This window comes from Moschus berezovskii, chromosome 11 (genome assembly GCF_049115385.1).
Source record: "Moschus berezovskii isolate FMDL1 chromosome 11, NW_MosBer_1.0, whole genome shotgun sequence".
NCBI classification, from domain to species: Eukaryota; Metazoa; Chordata; class Mammalia; order Artiodactyla; family Moschidae; genus Moschus; species Moschus berezovskii.
The window spans coordinates 69,850,392-69,869,793 of record NC_142470.1 but is presented as its reverse complement, the minus strand read 5'-3'; the positions used below and the strand labels follow the sequence as shown (position 1 = coordinate 69,869,793).

General features: G+C 34.8%; 1 protein-coding gene and 1 non-coding gene across 9 annotated transcripts in view; one reads left to right on the top strand and one right to left on the bottom strand.

Moving 5' to 3' along the window:
• CCDC88A (coiled-coil and HOOK domain protein 88A) overlaps positions 1-19,402 on the bottom strand; it is a 119,078-nt gene that overhangs the window by 3,343 nt on the left and 96,333 nt on the right. For 2 of the 8 annotated variants that reach the window (XM_055401099.2, XM_055401100.2), the window contains exons 23-32: positions 15,580-15,725; positions 14,385-14,477; positions 14,036-14,250; positions 10,504-10,587; positions 9,318-9,521; positions 8,649-8,720; positions 7,588-7,668; positions 5,154-5,413; positions 4,508-4,970; positions 288-388 (exon numbers count right to left, since the gene is read on the bottom strand). In XM_055401099.2, the coding sequence (XP_055257074.2) occupies positions 324-388; positions 4,508-4,970; positions 5,154-5,413; positions 7,588-7,668; positions 8,649-8,720; positions 9,318-9,521; positions 10,504-10,587; positions 14,036-14,250; positions 14,385-14,477; positions 15,580-15,725 (1,683 nt within the window). In that variant the 3' untranslated portion in view covers positions 288-323. Of the gene's footprint in view, positions 1-287; positions 389-2,474; positions 4,971-5,153; positions 5,414-7,587; positions 7,669-8,648; positions 8,721-9,317; positions 9,522-10,503; positions 10,588-14,035; positions 14,251-14,384; positions 14,478-15,579; positions 15,726-19,402 lie in introns of those variants that run through there. The other 6 variants (XM_055401095.2, XM_088841442.1, XM_055401103.2 and 3 more) reach the window with 5 other exon arrangements.
• On the top strand, positions 18,050-18,121 carry TRNAR-ACG (transfer RNA arginine (anticodon ACG)). The gene has a single exon. It is a non-coding gene; the product is annotated as a tRNA-Arg (tRNA).

The following is a 19,402-nucleotide window of genomic DNA, read 5'->3' as shown; positions in this document are numbered from 1 at the left end:
CCACTCCAGTATTCTTGCCTGGAAAATTCCATGGACAGAGGAGCCTGGCAGGCTACAGTCAGTCAGTCCATGGGGTCGCAAAGAGTCGGACACAACTGAGCGTGCACTGATAGCCAAAAGCTTTGAGGAATCACGTAATTTTGATTTACTGATCAGACAGACAGAAAATCACGATAAGCAAGCAATATTTACATCTGTTAATGCAATGTGCACTTGTTCTTATACTTAATGCAGTTAGTTTGTATAAATGAGATTAATCTCATTTACAGTTTAAGCAAGAAACTCACCACTTGGCCCACATGTCATGTAGTGGGGTTATAGAATTAGGAGCTTTGTTGTTCCCTAGACCTGCTTTTTGAATTTCTGTTTTCTTGTACTTTGTCCACATCTGCAGGAGAAAAGCATTTCATGTTATTTAATGAAAAGCTAAACATACAATTCATGAAGATAAGAAACTAAAGAGCTCACTGCGTAGGGCAAGAAGGAATCTAACTCTGGAAATGTTATTAATGTGAGAGACATCTCTACTTAAAGACTGATTTACATGTTTTAAAAGCTATAAATAATAATGCCCTCTTGGTATCTGATAAGTTTATGTTTATTTACTAAATGGTCACATATAGTTTTCAAGTAAAAAATAATCTTGCATGCAGCAGCAGAAACATCCACAATGAAATATTTGTATTGTTTACTAAGAAAACCAGGCCTTGAGGCTTACTTTGTAGGAAAATATATCTACTTACACTGTTAAGAGTTAAAACTACTTTGGTCAAAGGGGACCCAAAGCCTAACTTGAATTTACAATGCCACAAATAATAAGGGTATCATTTCTAGAAACATAAGTCAGGAATATGAAAGCTATTCAATTTCATCTAAAATTAGGGTACTAATACAGGCATACCTCGGAGATAACTGCAGGTTTGGTTCCAGACCACTATAATAAAGTGAATTTTGCAATAAAGCGAGTCACATGAATTTTTAGTTTCCCAATGCATTTAAATAACAATGTACATATCTTAATTAAAAAATACTTTATTGCTAAAAAGAGCTATCCATGATCTGAGCCTTTAGCAAGTCATAATTTTTTTTTGCAATAGTAACATCAAAGAGCACGGATCACCGATCACCGTAACAAATATAACAATAATGAGAAAGTTAGAAATATTCTGAGAACTCCCAAACTGTGACATGAAGTGAGCAAATGCTGTTGGAATAATGGCACTGATAGGCTTTTCTGACAGAGAATTGCCACAAACCTTCAGTTTGTTGGGAAAAAACCCCACAGTATTTGTGAAGTACAAGAAAGCACAATAAAACAAGGTATGCCTGTAATCCTCTGTGAAGTTGGAGAATATTTATGGAGATGTCTCGAAAAAAGTACAGTTATTCAACTGAGTCAGAGCTGCTTCACTTTGATCGGAAAATAATTTTTTTTTTAAAAATTGGGGCATCTTGTAAGATTTCATTTATAGAAGGTATTATGTTGATTTAAGAGTTTGGGAAACACTAGCTCTATACAATTTCTAAGGCTCTTATCACCGCTGAAAATGTGATTTCAAGTGCTATCAAGAAACACTGGTAAAATAGAGTTTTAAGGGAATTTTATGACCTAACAGCTGGTGACAGTTTCTGGAGGAAATATCACCTGTATTCTCTGACAGTCCTCAAGACACATGGACATGGTATATATCTCTCTGCCTTTCACGCACAGTGTGTATGTTCTTTTGGAAAACATGCTGTATACGTTACTACAGTCATTTGGGTTAGAAATGCTTCTTTCCTGTTAAGTCTAACATTGTAAAATAATCACAGTGTTTACCATATAGTAGCATATGATTTCTCAATGTATTTTAATAAATAAATTTAATCTTAAACTTTTTAAAAAGTCTTATTACCAGGTCATGAAGAAAGAAAAGGGACACCAAAAACATTTGAAATGTTAGGAATAATTGTGAAATAAGTGACAAATGGATTGATGTTTTCATGTAGATAAAATACATTAAGTGGTACTAAAAATAAGAAAATTTCTGATTGTTTATTTGATGACCTGCACTGGAAGCTTTTTTTTTTTTCTTTTTTTAAGTAAAAGGTGAAAGATTTATTCAATCTGAAGTGAAACCAACACATTGGAAGCATTTTTAGTAAGAGCTGGCTGTGAGAAAAGAAGTATGGTCAAAGATATAAACAGAAGGGGCCTAGGCCTGAAATGATCTTGTGTAAGTACAAGAGAATATGGCAATTTACAAAGGATACAAATTTCCTTCTTTTGGGTTTCGTTTTTTTGTTTTTTCTTTTAATTTTTGCCCATGCTGTGTGGCTTGTAGGATCTTAGTTCTATGACCAGGGATCGAACACAGGCCCTCAAGCAGCAAAATTGCAGAGTCCTAACCACTGGACTGCCAGCAAATTCCCAGGCCACATATTTCATTAAGCAAAGATTCTTTAGAAATTTTGTTTTCTCTGGCCCAATGAATAACAATAATAATTTACTATAACAACACATGGAAAATAATAATTTCCTCCTTGTTTATCAAGTTACATTTCAAATCATTTCTTCTAGATGCCAGGCTGCATTACTGTCAGTGATATTTAGGCTGAATCAAGACAGCAAAAACATTTCAGAGACAGAGCTAAGATATACTTCTCCAGGAGTGAGTGAGTCAGGGTTATGGGTTTCTTGGGGCCTTCTTTTTTGTTGTTTTATTCTGGAAGTTAGAAACTCAATTTTGGCTGATTCTGTTTTAAAATACTATGACCACAGGAAGACAATTTTAAAGTTTATGACATGAATCAGAGTTAGCAAATATTTTCTCTATCTTTTATGATTATTTTTTAGCTAAGAGGTTGCAATTATTCTTAGTTTTAAAATTTGTTCTACTAGAAACATGTCTGTTTATACGGTTATAAACACTAATTTTACATTTTATTTTAGCACAATGTACTCATTTTAGAAAATTCTGTTTTTAGGACATACGTAACTTAGCAATAAATTATAGAATTATTTAAATAACAATCTTCACCACTCAGTAAACTTGCTACCCTTTTAAAAGAGAAATAAAAATGTAAATTTCCCACACTGAGTATGATTTGCTTTATTTCTCTTTGATTCTATATTAAAAAACACCCTGAAAAAACTGTGTTAACTGATTCCAAGTAAAAAAAGTCATCCTGAAAGAAAGACAGTACTTGAACTCTTATGTTTATCAATTGAAGAAAAGTGCAGGGAAGAAACAGAATATAAATGCTCCTAGTCAATGTATAAGTCACATTTAAATTCAGTGTTTTTTTTTTAATTACACTAAATTTATGAGTATTAACATTTTAAATCTGAACAATTTTATAAATATGGGCAGTAGTTAATATTTGCTATGTAACATGTTGACTTATTAACTATTTCTTTGAAAATAAAACAGCAGGGCAGAAGGCAAAATTAAATGGCAAAAGAAAATGACATCTTTTTAACATATTTTCCTTACTAATACTGTACATGTGCAATATGAAGTGCACATTTTGGGGAAAAAAGGAAAGGACAAGAGGTAGGGAGAGAGGGAAAGGGGAGCAAAAGGGACAATGCGCGGGGAGCATAAGGGACAATGAGCATTCTTTTTTGGTATCAACAAAGATGACTTGGAAATGCCTTCTTAGTAATTATAACATGCAACCATTTTAACATGCTTCCAGGTATCAAAGTAACAATCTCTTATTGGGCAACAGAAATGTGAAAGAGGAGCATGTATTGTTAAGGTTCTTGAAGTCATGCAGAAAATGTACAATGTAATTAATAGTTCATGCAGGCTTTGCTGTGATTACATATCACATTTATATACATGCCACAATGTACACTTGAACACTATGCCACAAGTTAAAAATATAAACCTAGTCAAATGATTTTTTTTCAACAGCAGCTCTTCAAATCAGATTAGAGAAGCATAGTGTGTATCAAATGACATCAGTATTATATTGTGCAGTTTTGATCATACACAACCATATTCATACCACACTGTTTGATTATCCTCAGAAACCAACAATGCAGCTTCTGTGTCATCAGGATAGAGGCATGCAGGAGTGGTAAGATTATTATTGTCTACAGAGGATTGTGGATTAATGCTACTGTGGCTCTGATGATCAGAAAACTGCTCATTATCTTTTTGAGCAGTTTTTTCCAAAGAAGCAGAAGCCTGGTCAGTTACTCTGATGACTGGTCTGGGAGGTAACCCACTTATGTTACTAACTAATTCTGTATTCAGGGATAAAAATGGCTGAGCTGGATGAGCCACAGTAAAGGACTCTATGCTATCTGTAGCTGATCTTCCAAATGCATCATTAGACATATTAATCATGGCAAAAGTTTGATTTAGAAAATGTGACCTCTCAGTTCTTGAGTTTCTGGCCTGGGTATGTGGAGACTGGGGCTTGTCTGTAGCTAAATCATTTTGTGCTTGAGAACCTACAGCAGATGTCGGACTGTGAAGTGTATGAGAGGACCACTGGTGTAAACAGTACTCACTAGATGTTGCAGTGGTGCTGCTATCAGCAGTAGCTGGTGGTGAATCAACTGACATAGGTAGTCTACTGTCCTTGGTCAAAAAATCATGGATGCTTGTCCTTCGAGTAGTTCCTTCAGCAGTAGAGATAACACTGCTTGCACGAGGTAAAGTGGCATAGGGATTACTATCTTTTGATTGTCGTGACAGAGAAGTTTCTTTTATTAATTTTATCTTTCCTTGAGCACCTCGTGTAGGCTTTCCTGAAGAACTCATGAAACAGGTATCTTCAGCCTTTTGAGGACCAGGTCTCACAAACTGTTCAGGCTTAGTTGTCCGTCTTTCATGGAAGTCTCCTGGAGTTTTTCCACTTACTGACCTGGCCAGACCACAGCTAACTGGTTTGTTTTTTCCCAAAAAGTCAGAAGAGACAGACAAACTTTTCATTACTTCATCTAAAAGATTCTCTTGACTTGAGGGCTTTAGCTGTTAAAAAAAAAAAAAAATCAAAGCAGATTAGTGAATACAGCCATACTTTTGCTTTCCTGATATGGTAGACTATAAAAAATTGCTAATGTCTCTAAACACTCCTTAACTTAAAAAGGCTCTAAAGTTCAACCATAGAAATTCAACTTATAGTGTCCATCTAAATTAACAGGTAAAACCAACCTGCATTGAGGTAAGCTTGTTGCTTTCTTCCAAAAACTGTTGTAGAGTAACAACTTCACTTCCAGGGGAACCAGTTTTGATCTTGTGATGTGCCCGACTCTCTAGTGTTCTGTGCTGAAGCACTGGACTTGATCTGGTCTGTCTTTTCAAGTACTGGATTGGACTGCTACCACTGCTGGACCATGCCTCATGCTCATGAAGCAGGCTAAATTCTCCACTGCTGTGGCTTTGTGGCCTGCTCTGGATATTAACTGCACCTGCTTTAGGAGTAAACAGTGTGTTAAAAGTTCAATAATAGACACAAGATTAACACTATGTAAGTATTGACAATTTATTGACTGGATTTCTTATGAATATCCAAACTGACTTTCAAAGCTTTATTCAGAAATACTTAGTAAATAAACCATGTTAATCTTTCATCAGTCTAATAACTGTCTACCATAGCATGCTTCCTTATTTGTCATGATGACAAGTATCGTAAGCTCCACAAGGGCAAACACTTGCCTTCACCACCAGACCCAGAACCTAAACATATACATCAGGCACTCAATACATTTGATGAGTAAATGAATCAATAAATAAGGAAATAATACATTTTTTAAAATTCAGGTTAAAAAACTGTAAAACACCTTATAATTTTTTTAAAAAATTTGTTGTTTTAGTCATGAAGTCATGTCTGACTCTTTTGTGACCCCATGGACTGTAGCCCATTAGGTTCCTCTCTCCATGGGGTTTCCCAGGCAAGAATTCTGAAGTGGGCTGCCATTTCCTTCTCTAGGGGATCTTCCTGATCCTTAGATCTCCTGCATTGGCAGGCTGATTCTTTACCACTGAGCCACCAAGGGAAGCCCAAAATATGATTATATGAATTTTAAACTGAGAATGTTAAAACCAAACACTCTAATAATTCTAATTCTTTGACTTTCTACAAAGTCTATGTTCCTTATTTGAAGGCTTCTCTATTCATCCTAAATGAATAACCTTAAAGAGTGTGATAACCTAGAGGGGTAGAAGGTGGAAGGGAGGTTCAAGAGGGAGGGAACATATGTCTATCTATGGCTGATTCATGCTGATGTATGTCAGAAACTGTAAAGCAATTATCCTCCAATTAACAATAAAAAATAAGTAAAAGAAATAATCTTAAGAATTTTCTAAATTTAAATAGCAAGCATCTAAGCATTAAATATAAGCATCTATATCATGTCAAATGGAGACATGATATAACTTAGAAAATTCCAGTAAAAATCAAGTATGTAGTATCTCATTCTCTATTTGATGTCTGAATAATCTGATTCCCCCTCCTTTCCATTGTCAGTATGATAGCTTTAAAAGACTCAACTCAACAATGATAAAGAATACAAATTACTAGTTCTAGAAAAAAGTTCCCTAAAGTTTATGCTATTCCTTAAGAGTGCTTATTCATTTTGATCAATCGCAAACTGTGTAGAAGCATCAAGATGGAAAATGCAACTTTCCATGGTTTCCTAATCACAAAGAATAAAGTGGGTCATGAAAGATTTTGGCTCAAACTATGTAACATTTTGTAGGAAAAAGATTTTCTTAAAATTTCAAATCAGAAAAGGCTTCTTCACACTTCAGGTAATATTTTTCTAAAGGATATAAGAACATGATTATAAACATGAAAAAATAATCGCTCGAAATCAGATTTTCAGATCATTGCAACAAATATTAAAATTATAACTGAGACAAAATTATTCTATAATACAGAAAAGCAATAGAACAAATGCACTCATTATAATTTAACAATTCTGTTCTGTAGAAAATAACTACTTTAACAAACTTTTATAATCTATTAAATAATTCCAGAATTTGAGTAGGCAGTATACCTTTAAGAAAAAAGGTATCATTTGATACTTCCAGACATTCATATAAAATTTCAGCTTGGAATGGACATTAATAAACTGAGGAAAAAGATATCTTGAACTAACTTTTTCTTTATATGAGATATATGCATCCATTTGGCACTTGTTACACTCATACAAACACAATTGTCTTCTCAAATTAAAAAAATATATTCCTCATTTCGTGGATAAACAAAGCTAAAAGTATTTCTAAAACACTTTCTGTGAGTTCAGTGTACACATATCATGAGAAAATTAAGGCCAACCATTTTCATGACAAAGACAAAATGTAAGAAAATAAGAACTTACAGATACTTTTGAAATAGAAAGATAACAAGATTTTACCTGTGAAGATGAAAAATGGAAACTAAAATAACTGCTCCTGTTTTTACATTTGTACACATTGAAATACATTTGTATTACAATGTGAAAAGCATAAAATATTCCAAGGAACTATGTTCCAAACACAGATGATTTCGATTTCATTTTACCCCAGCAACTTAATAAATTTCCCACTTTTTCACAAATCTGGAAATGGATGTAGCATATTAGTAAATTTACCTACAGCATACCTTTGACTTCATGGAGTGAAGCATTATTATTGCTATTGCTAGTGGATGTTCTGCCACTATCAAGGCTGGCTGGTCTCGAAGCTAAATGAAAAAATCAGGAGACAGTGGTAAAACTTGCAGCTGAAGACACTGAACTTTACATTCTGATTACAGAATGCTTTGAGGAAGCAATCATGCATACTTTCACAGACTGAGCATGCCCACAGAGAGTTGAGTCTTATAGATTAGCGAGCAAAGGCATTTCCAGATAGTTCAGTTAAACAATTGAGAACAGGACACTTCTGAGACAACAGCTGAGATTCAAACAAAAGAAGATAAAGTGAATAATAGATTTGGAAATGGATTTCTAGATGGATACCAGGACTGTTGTAGTTGAACAGAATGACATGTCCCCAAAGGAAAAAAAAAGCTAATGATTAGGTCACAAAAGATCAGACAAGGAACCCTGCACATTGCAGAGATGCCACGAACAGGAGGAATATGAGCATCTGCAGTTAATGTCTTATATTCCTATCCAGACAAGGGAAACAACTGCACCATTAACATGGCCCCACCCTGCTTCCTAAAATCCTGCTCACATATGAAATTTCTTTAACGTATTCCTTTACATATTAAATTCATTCCTTTTCCATTTTTTTTTGGTTAATAATTTAGTTTGGTAAGAGAAGACTTCCAGCCAGAAACTAAAAACTGAAATGCCCAACACTGCAGAAAATGTGGTTTCTTAAGAGTTTGTCCTTTACCAGAGTATTTTTAAAACCAAATATGAAATGTGTCTCTAATAACTTTATGCCAAAATGGCAACAAAATTACCTTTAAGCATTGTGCAGACATACTTTATATATGACCTTGACTAAACTAGAGACTATTTAGATGAAGTAATAACCTTATAAAAGGAAAAAGGGAGTATTAGGTTTGAAGAAATGGCAGAAGTAGCTATGAGATGCAGGTTAGAGAAAACATGCTTGCTGGCAATGCCACATTCATGAGGTCAATGCAAGAGTCTTAGCATTCTCATTCTGTATGTAATATGTACTTGCTAAATAAAGTTCATATCTTACCATGAACTCTTGATCCCGTACTAGAATCATCACTAATACCTTGTGGACTTACGTCTTCAAAGGATGTAGTATCTACGTAAAATAGTAGAATGGATATAAAATTGTTTTAACAAAGAAAACTATAAAGTTTTATTTATGCAGAATATGGAAATTCTTTTTTAGTCACGTATAGTACATCTTGATTTAACATATTTCATAGACTCAATCAGAAACTGGAATAGGAGTAAGAAACAGAATAACTCTGATGTGAGTTGACTTGCTTAAGGAAAATAGCAGAGGCACTGAAACAACCTCCCTGTGACCCTGCAAAGCAAAGCAAGAGCCTGGGTTGTTCTATGTGGTTCTCTGATGTTATACTGTTTCTAGGTTTTTTGTTTGTTTGTTTTTTAAAGCTTCTATCACTCTCTCCTTTTCTTTCTTTTACTTGGTTTACTTTTCCATTTCTTGTTAGTTCATTAGCTGTTTATTATGAAAGACCTAGGAAGGATGTAGTTATCTGTATGATGTTTTAAATTTCTGAAATGATTTGAAAATTCTCTCAGATTAAATCCAGATTGTTTTGATAATTATTTCAGGTTGCTGCTGTCAAAAAAAGTAAACACTGAAAAGTCAAAAAAAATTCCTGTTGCCAACAGTTACACCACAGTGCAAATAGCAGACGGCCTATACCTTTATTATTAACCAACTGCTTGGATCTGAAGCCTGTAGAAGAGTTGACAGTTGAAAAGTTGATGGCTGTAGTAGAGAAGGCCATAGCTCCCAATTCTTTTCTCCTTTTACCCGTTGAAATATCATCAGGAACCTCCAAATTCTCAGTACTACCTGTCCACTGTCCTCCTGCTAGGACCATGGACTGCACCAGGTCATTCATGGCTGGGATGCAAATGAAAGCAAATGAATCAGCATGGTTAATGTACTTGCTCTTATTTCTATTTTGTATTATAAAGGTTCTGATTTTGTCTATGGATTAATGCAAGTGAAATAAAAAACTAACCACAAGGTCATTTGAATTATGACATGCATTTAGCTGTATGAAATGAGGAGGCCAAAGCTTGATAAACTTCAGTAAATAATTGTATCACCCTCCACCCCCTTTAAAGGTAGGAAAAGGAATTTTACTTTGTACAACTGCCTTTTGAGCAGTGATGTGCAATATAATTAGAAGCCTTCAAAATGTGGTTTTGTGGTGAAAAAAATGGAATGAATAAAGGTAAGATGGAGAGCAGTTCTTTACAGCATCACTATTGAAAATGATAAAAGAGTCCTTGGTCAGAGCAGGTTACTGAGGAAATTATTCATTTTATGAATCAAATAAGTATACCACTCAATAAAAACCTGAAAGAGAGGATATCCACTGACAGACATTTAATGTGATTAATTACCCATTCCACTTAAAAAAAGAAAAACCAGAGTATCATTATATAAAGAATGACAAACATTTTCAAGGATTACAGGCCATTTTATTTATTTATTTAATCCTAGTTCATTAAGAAAATAAATACCTAATGCTAAAGGTTTTGTTATATTTTCTTTAAGCAAATTTCTTTGGGAAGAAATCTTTATGGCATATAAAATTAAAGTTTTTTTCTGCCAACTTTTAGAAAGCACTGGAAATTTATAAGTATACTATATGTGTGACTAAACATATGCATGTATATGTATAAATGAACATACATATAACGCAGATTCAGTGCCAGTTTTGAAAAAAAAAAAATTCTTCCAGCTCCATGGGTTACAGGAAGACTGCACTTTGCAAAATAAGAAAATTGGCACAGTCCAGAGAATGGTTAGTGAAAATTAGTAATGGAAGCCAGTGTAGTCATTTGAAAGAAGCTGAACTGTCATAAAGTCTTACACATGGAACGACGGTAGCAGGCCTTCATTTTGTCTTTATCCTTCGGTCTGTTCCTCAAAAAGGGCAGTCTTTTCAGTGCAACCACTTTAATGTCAGAGCATGAGAAAAAACAGAAACAGAAAAATGAAAGAAAAAAGGGAGAAGAACAGATGGGAGTTAAATGTTGAAATTAAGGACAGAAATGAATGTCTGAGTTTCAGCTATGTAAGCTACACTAAAGCTATTATTCTCGTGCTGCTGAGTGATTATGAAATATGAAATATGTACTTTGATACTTTAAAATACTTGGAAAAGCACTGAAGACAATGATGAAAAACATATACTTAGAAAACCTGGACTGACTAAAGTCCTATAAATACAGTAAATGATAAGAACTACTTACTGAAGGAACAATTTTTCTAATTAAGTTGTAAAGATAGATAGACCTATATTACTAGGGCCACTCTTGGTGGACCAGGGAGCGTACGTGATGAAAATGTAGAAGGCTTTTCACTCCTCTGTTTTAACTTTGTTTTTTGTCGTGCCAAGTGGTATGTGGGATCTTCATTCTCCAACCAGGGATTGCACCTGTGCTGCCTAAAGTGGAAGCACATGGAGTCTTAACCGCTGGACCACCGGAAAGTCCCTATTTTCCTTAACTTTTTAAATTATAAGGTTTTATTTTGGAAAAAAATAATTTAGGAAAATGTACATCCTGTATTTTAGTAAAATACCTCAACAAAAACTAAGGTGTTCCGGGATATTTAAAATAACCTAAAGAAACTTTTAAAATTTTCATTATTTCTTTAAATGTTAAAAAAGAAAACAGGGAACTACTTCTTGGTTTAAACTGAATTCTGATGCATTGTTTAGAAGCAGCACAGAAATATATATTCTTCTAAGACAAGTCTTTCAAAAGATAACGAGCAATTATATTAATTTCATGTTGCAAGTGGCTGGCTGGAAGAAAAAACAAAAGTATTTTGATAGTAACTTTTAAGCTCTGATAAGCCTAAAAAATAAAGAGGCATCCTAAAAAGCAAGCAAAAATGATAGAAAATTATTTATAACATTTTTAGATATTCTGAAGGGCTTTGGGAGTCAGTTTGTTTAAAAAAATCACAGCATGACACAGGGAAATTATCAATACATGAATGAAAATTAGGATTATAACTACAGTAGGAGTCATTAACATAAAAATTTTAATGTTCACTATAGTAACATTCTTAAGCTATACTTTAATAAGATTTTAATGGAAAATATTATTATACCTCTTTGGAGCTGCAATTTAAGAGGCAGGGAAAAAACTCACATTAAGATTTAAAAGCGTATTGCATACAGCCTTAATAACTATGCTCTTTCTTACGGTTTGCTCTTATCTTATAAATAATAAAAAGCTCTTTTGACAAACTGACAAGTGTCACTCATTAAGGAGAATGCAAAGACATACAGCTTTTTAACTTACTTGTTTGATTGCTATTAATAGTCATGACTCATTTAAACTGTTTGTTTCTAGCTCGGAAAACACAGTTGTTTTCAATGATTAAAAAGAAATGAACTGAAAGCAATGTAAAAATGGACACTTGGCTAAAACAAAGCTGAATGGTTGCAGCATGCACATGTCTTGTTTAGATACTTTCTTTTTCTGTTTTCAACTGTTTTCCATGGACTGCTTTACTGACAGACAGACACTCTTCCAAAATGGAAAGGATAAAAGGAATTTTATATTTACCAGTGGTGAAAAGTGATCATTCTTACGGCAATTAGTTTGTAGACATACAATGTTCGCTTCTCAAACTATATTGAAATTATGGGAACATTAGAATGGTAGGGTTTTCTGCTTATTTTTAAAATTCTAAAACTGAATAACTGCTGGAAAGAAGAGTATTACTTCCTTCTGATTTTTACTCTGGATGTTTCCAGCATAGAGTATGAAGGAATGATAGACTAATAATTTAAAACAAGATGACCTTAAAAAAGACTGTTGTACCTTTCTTGTGTTTATTCTCCTACTTGAATTATCTTCCTTTAATTAAAAAAATGACATGTATCCATGACCATTTCTCATTAAATCAGATGCCATATATTTTATATCCAAAGGTAGTAGATAAAATTGAATCATCTGGCACCTTTTTAAGGAAAACTTGATAATCTCTCTACAATACTTGGAGGTTTCATGTAGGTTTGGCTAACAAGACTAATCTTATGAGAATAGATAGAACTAAACCACTTTCTTATACACAAACATGTTTCTATGTGTGTATGTATGAATATGGTACTTATGTATGTGCATGATTTTTTGTTGCTTACTTGTGGATTCTAGTTCTTAGGGTGCTACAGTTGCATTCTTAAATATAGCCTATAATGAATGTCTGTCTAATCTCTTATACTCTAAAACACTGTCTTTTCAGAGATAATTCCCCTGAGGACAAAACCATGTCTATACAGTTTTTTTGAGTGTTTTGAGAGCTGCCCATACAGAGTCTATCCCTGGGGGAAGTAGTAGCTGCTTTTGCCTGCTATTTACTTCTAAAGAATAATATTGAAGTGTATATATTAATACATACAAATGTATACATATATATAGTATCTATCTTGTACATATGTCTTATGTATAAACATACACACACATATATGCTTTTAAATTTAGTGATTCTGGTGAGGGTGTAAGTGGATTCAAACTATCCTGTTTATATATGTTATAAGAACATTGCTAGTAGTCATTGCTAGTTTCCTATATCTTCAAAAGGTCTACCATTGGATTCTTTTCTTTCTCTTAAAGTATTCTTCTTTAGGCTTTTACTTTGCTCTTAATGTTTAGCTAAGCACACTAGTAATGAAATCAAGAGTATTAATTGTGGAGGTCATGTTACGATATTACACTTCAACATTTATGATTTGAAAAATTAAATCACAACTTTATACAAAAACTTGTATCTCCAAATCCATTTTATTTTAACTGAACCTCTACCAAGCAATCCCTCAATAAGTTTTATAACCTTCAATTATTTCTAAATCATTGAAAAACATTCTCTTCCAATTCATAGCTATTTTTCTTTGCTTCCTCCCCCTCAATGTAACTTTCTTCCAATTTGATACCATTAAAGTATGATTAAAACCTCATTTTAAAACCCTTATTACTCTACTTAGTTACAAATAATTATGAAAATGAAATCTTATAAATATTTCTCAGTTGCTCCTCATAATCGCCCTGTGAAGTAGGACGCAAAAGTAAAAGTCTTGCCCACATTAACAGAACTAGCAAGTGGCAGAGGTAATCTGGCTCTCATTTCACTGTTCTTTCTATACTATTTTATCTTCCTGGTCAAATGATGGTATCTCTTTGTATTTCTCTAAATATACAATAAATAAAATCACATGGCTATGCAGTACTGCAGTATGCAATGAATTTTAAAATCATATGAAGTTAAAAAGAAATGCATTCATCAGACATTATCCCAAAGGACTGTGGAAGCTATTTAAAAGAAATCTTTAGTAAGGAATCTAAATCAATTCTAGAGATCACAAATGTTTAAAGAGTTTAAGCACTCACTGCTGCTTTTCTTGGTCCCCAAAGTTTGGCCATCTTCTAAAGAGTTTGAACCTACTGAAGAACTATCTTGACTATCTTGATGGGGGAGTTGAAGAAATCCTTCACTGGAGTCTGAGCGGGTTGGTGTTAAAGTTAGTGATTTTTGTCGTTCCCGATTAATGTCTTTCTTAGACTTTATCAATTTTCTCATTTTTAGAGTAATCCAGTTGCCTCTCCTAATAAAGTAATTTAAAAAAGTGTTATCAGTTTAAAATTCAGCATACAAATCCCTCTCAAAATCTGAATCTTTTTTTTCCCCAAAATAAAAATGAAAAAAACAAAAACAAAAACCCCAACTGGATAATAGTACCTTCTAGGAGGAGATGGGTCATAAAATTTGTATTGATCCATAATTTTCTCTTCTAATTTCTCCTTTTGTCGTCTTAATTCATTTAACTTATCACTATAAAAATAAAGTTACATTTAGGACATCATATTTTGTACAGTTATGAATATTACTTGGATTCCATAATCTAACTTCTCCCCAAAACACAAAGAAACACAGATACATTGGTTGACAACTAAGAATTTAATAGGCAGTAACAACAGAACTGTTTTCAAGTTTTTCATTGTCTTTTAATTTACAACTTACTTAAATAAAAAGATATAAGATTAGAACCTCAATTTTCAACAGGACTTATTTGTCTGAAGGAAATCATCTATATTACAATATTATCATGACAAAAAAATTCTCTCAACATCTTTTACAGTTATTAAACAACATTATATGCATAAATACACTAGCTTCACCACAATTTACTAATAATCAAGCTCTGTCAATTCTTTCACATCTCTCTTGTACTTGATCTTAACTACCACTGCTTGTGAATTATTTTTCACTAGATTATTGCAACAACCTTAAAACTTACTCCTTGTCTCTAATTCTTAGAACCTCCAATCTACAAGGTCATCAGTGATTTAAACAAACAAACAGCACAAATCTGATATTACTGCCTGCTCAAATTTTTCAGCAAGTTCTCTATACAGCAAAGAAAAACCTTTGTAAAGTGGCTCCTGAGTGTTTAGCCACTTCTCTGCTACACCTCCTTCCACAACTTTGCTCCAGTATGAGCAATTATTTTTTAGATCATGTATCATAATACGGTTTCATTACACCTCTTTGTCTCAGGATTTGCTGCTCTCTTGGCCTGTTATGCCTCATCAGGCAAAATCCTACTGAATCTTTAAGTCTCAGCTCAATCATCTTTAGAAAGTCCAGCTTCTCTTGCAAGCTAAGGTACTTCTGCTCCTCTATTTGCTGTATTTCTATGGCTTCCTATAACATACCTTCATTATAGACATTATTTTTACTTGTTTTATATTAATAGATCATTAAGAGCTGGATCTATACGTTTTCACTTTAGTATTTCTGATTATTAGCATACTGCCCAGAACATAACCATTAAAAAAATACTGAAATAATGTTGAAAATTAGGAAAAATTAGCAATGCATTTTCTCTGCCACCAGAGTAATATTTCAGAGTGAAAAATTATTTGGTACCTACATGTACTGTCTTTGTTCAACATGGAAAAGATCCTTGCTTTCCATATTCTGCTCCAATAGTGTTCTATTCTGTAGCATTAATGTCTGAATTTGATCTAGTAGATGTCGATTTTCTTCTTCTAAATTTCCTTTAAGTTGACTTAGCAACTGTTTTAAACACAAACATTTATTTTTAAAAATATCAACATTTACATTTGACACAAATCCCCCAAAGCTTCTGAAAAATATAAAGTACTTCACAAAGTTTTAAGTCTTCTGCCAGTGAATAATCAGATGGTTGTCCTTTGATTAGAATTAGTGATTATTTTAGTAATAATGACATCTAAACTACTCCTGGGTTATGTGCCAGACACTTATGTTTTCTTAATTCTCAGAAACACTGGGTTTAACACATAGTAAGCTATCTACTTCCAAAACCACTGCTGTCTTTACAACCGTTTTGACTTAGAGTTCAAAGTTAGATACGTATCTCTGGCCTTCTGTTTAAATAGCTATAAAATGCTAAACAAATTAGTTAATTCTCTAAATCTTAACGACTCCAGCCATCCATAAATTGAAGATAACAACTCTCATCCCCCAAGACTGTTGCAAGGATTAAATAATATATGTGAACTAGCTGGTGTCATGCCTATGACACATAGTAGGTACTTTATATACCTCATTCTTCCTCTAACCATTGTTGTCAAGAAACCTCAAAAGTTTGTGTATAATTTTTATGGCTTGAACCAAGGGAGTCAGGTAATACTGTAAATGGGTGGTCATATTACTGATTATTACTGGCAGTTAGGCTGCCAACATGATTGAGCTGCTTCTTTGTAGTCAGCAGAAACTAGAAATATGCCTCAGTTAGGCCAGAGGTTCCAGCAGAAGTCAGAATGCCCAAAGCAGTGATTGTCAAAATTTAGTATCACTTGTAGAATATATTTTTAAAATAAAGATTTTTGGGTTCTAGCATTAGAATTCAGCAAGTTTGGATTTTTTTTTAGAGTTCTGTATTTTTTTTAAAAAAAGCCAACAACAACCCCTTCTCCAAAAAAAAGACAAAAACCTGAAAACTCTCAGAAGGTAGAAATAAGCAAATAGTATACTATGAATATGCATAAATAGCCATCTAGATCTAACAACTGTCAATAGTGTGCTGTATGTTTTATTTATCTATATGTTGTTAAATTGAAACATAACACATGTGGTAGATTCCGTGCAAAACTGATGCAGTTTTCCTCACTGTACCCTCTTGTGCTGTGACTTCTTACTTTTCCTATCAAGAAGGGAAATCGATTAATACTTCCTCTCTTCTTGACCCGGGAATCCCTTTGGCTAAGGGAAAGAGGCAGAAGCGATGGTGTGTTAGTTCCAAGCCCAGGCCTCAAGAGGCTTATGTGTTTCCACTCAGGCTCCTGGAATCCTCTTGAAGGATGAGAGACCACTGGTACAGAAAAGTTACACCAGCTGGGGCCACCTTAGACCAGCCAGCTCGCAGGGTGCATACTGGCTAACTGCAGATACACAAGCAAGCCCTACTAAGGTCCACTGATCCTGGCCCACACATCAACGCAGACCAGCACATCTGCTCAGCTGACCCAGAGACTCAAGAGCAAAAGTAAATGTTTACAGTCCCTTAAGCACTGAGGGTCTATGTTTCCTACACAGCATTACTGCATCAGCAGACAACTCATAAAACATATACAGAAAAAAGAACAAATTTTAAGTGTACATACAGCTCAGTGAATTACCATAAAGTGAACTCATGAGTGAACCAGTACTCAGATCAAGAAACAGCACATCAACTGTATTCCAGAAACATCTGTTGAGTGCTCTTCCAATTACCACACTTCCCATAGAGAAGTCTCCAACACTACGGATTCATTTTTCCATTCCATTCAAATCATGTTATTATATGACTTAATCCCTAGCCAAGGGTGGGCTGATTGTTGGGACAATCATAAGGTAGTCAGGGCACTTTCTGGTTTCTCTTGAGCGGTCTTTGAGACCACCAGTGACATGCAGGATCTTACCAAGACCAATTATGGCTAGCTGTCTCATTCTCTGGATCTCCCATGTTAAATTTCTAAGTAGTTTGTTCATCTGTGATTTGCCCCATTCAGTGTTTAAGACTACCTGAGTTAGCCTTTGACAGCCCTCCATTAGCAAAGCTGCTGGTTTCAAGGCATGCCTCTTGACTGAACTCCCAGTTACGGAGAAAGGGGAGGAGGAGACTCAGAATGGGAGAAGTCACACAATAAACTGTAATTTGTACCAAAAGCTGAGTAGTTTTTCTTTAATTCTTCTCAATTTGTTGTATATCTCTGCTTGAGTTTCAGAGTCCTAAAAGTGGTTGTTTTTATATTTTTTTCCAATTCTGTTGTTTCCAGGAAAGTTGATTTGTCATGTTCTTTTTTTCTCTCTAGCCATGTTGTACAGCATGCAGGATCTCAGTGCCCGTTTGTCACGTTCTTCTATAAGTCTGGACTTCCCTGGTGGCTCAGACGGTAAAGCGTCTGCCTACGACGCAGGAGACCTGGGTTTGATCCCTAGGTTGGGAAGATCCCCTGGAGAAGGAAATGGCAACCCACTCCAGTACTCTTGCCTGGAAAATCCCATGGATGGAGGAGCCTGGTAGGCTACAGTCCATGGGGTCGCAAAGAGTCAGATACGACTGAGCGACCTCACTTCACTTTCTGTAAGTCTATTACCTCCATTACATTTTATTTAGATTTTACAAATCACAAGCAGAATGAAGGTTCCATAATTTCTGAACTTTGTTGCATAATATATATGATTTCAAACTAATTTTTCCTTCCATTAGTTTGTGATTTCAGACAAAAAGCTTTTAAGTGTACTTTCTGCTATGGTCTATTACTTTTTTTTTTCAGTCTATTCCTAATTCCATATAAGGGTTTTGCTTAAGTGCTGATTTTCTAAGTTTCAAGAAATTCAGACGTTAAGCTACAGTCAAACTTTAACAATTTAAAGACCAATCACAAAATGTAAGAATTATAATATTTAAGGCTTTCAGTATTCTTTTTCTATTTCAAAACTCCTATCACATTATTAACTCATCATGGGAAGAAGCACAGAATCATGTTAAGAGCACAACTGTATACATAAGGCAGATATCACTTCTGTTCTAAACTTTCCAGTAGCTCCCCTGTTTTACTCAGAAAAGTATTTTACAATGGCCTATAAGGCAACATGGGCTTCCCTTGTGGTGCAGTGGTGGTAAAGAATCTGCCTGCCAATGTAGGAGATGCAAGAGACACGGGTATGATCCCTGGGTCAGGAATATCCCTTGGAGTTGGAGATGGCAACCCACCCCAGTATTCTTGCATGGAAAATTTCATGGGCAGAGGAGCCTGGTGGGCTACAGTCCAGGGGGTTGCAAAGAGTTGGACAAAACTGAGAACAACACACATATAAGGCAGCATATCTGGCCCAGGCATATATCTGAGCTCATCTCCTGCCACTCTCTTTGCTCATTCCACTCCAGCTACACTAGCTTCCTTGAGTGTTCCTCAAACACACCAGGATTCCTCTGGCCTAAGTTAACTGTGTAGGCTGACTGCCTGGAAGGTTCCTTCCTCAATATCCACATAACAACACACTGCTGCTGCTGCTGCTGCGTCACTTCAGTCATGTCCGACTCTGTGTGATCCCATAGACGGAAGCCCACCAAGCTCCCCCGTCCCTGGGATTCTCCAGGCAAGAACACTGGAGTGGGTTCCCATTTCCTTCTCCAATGTGTGAAAGTGAAAAGTGAAAGTGAAGTCGCTCAGTCGTGTCCGACCCTTAGCGACCCCATGGACTGCAGCCTACCAGGCTCCTCC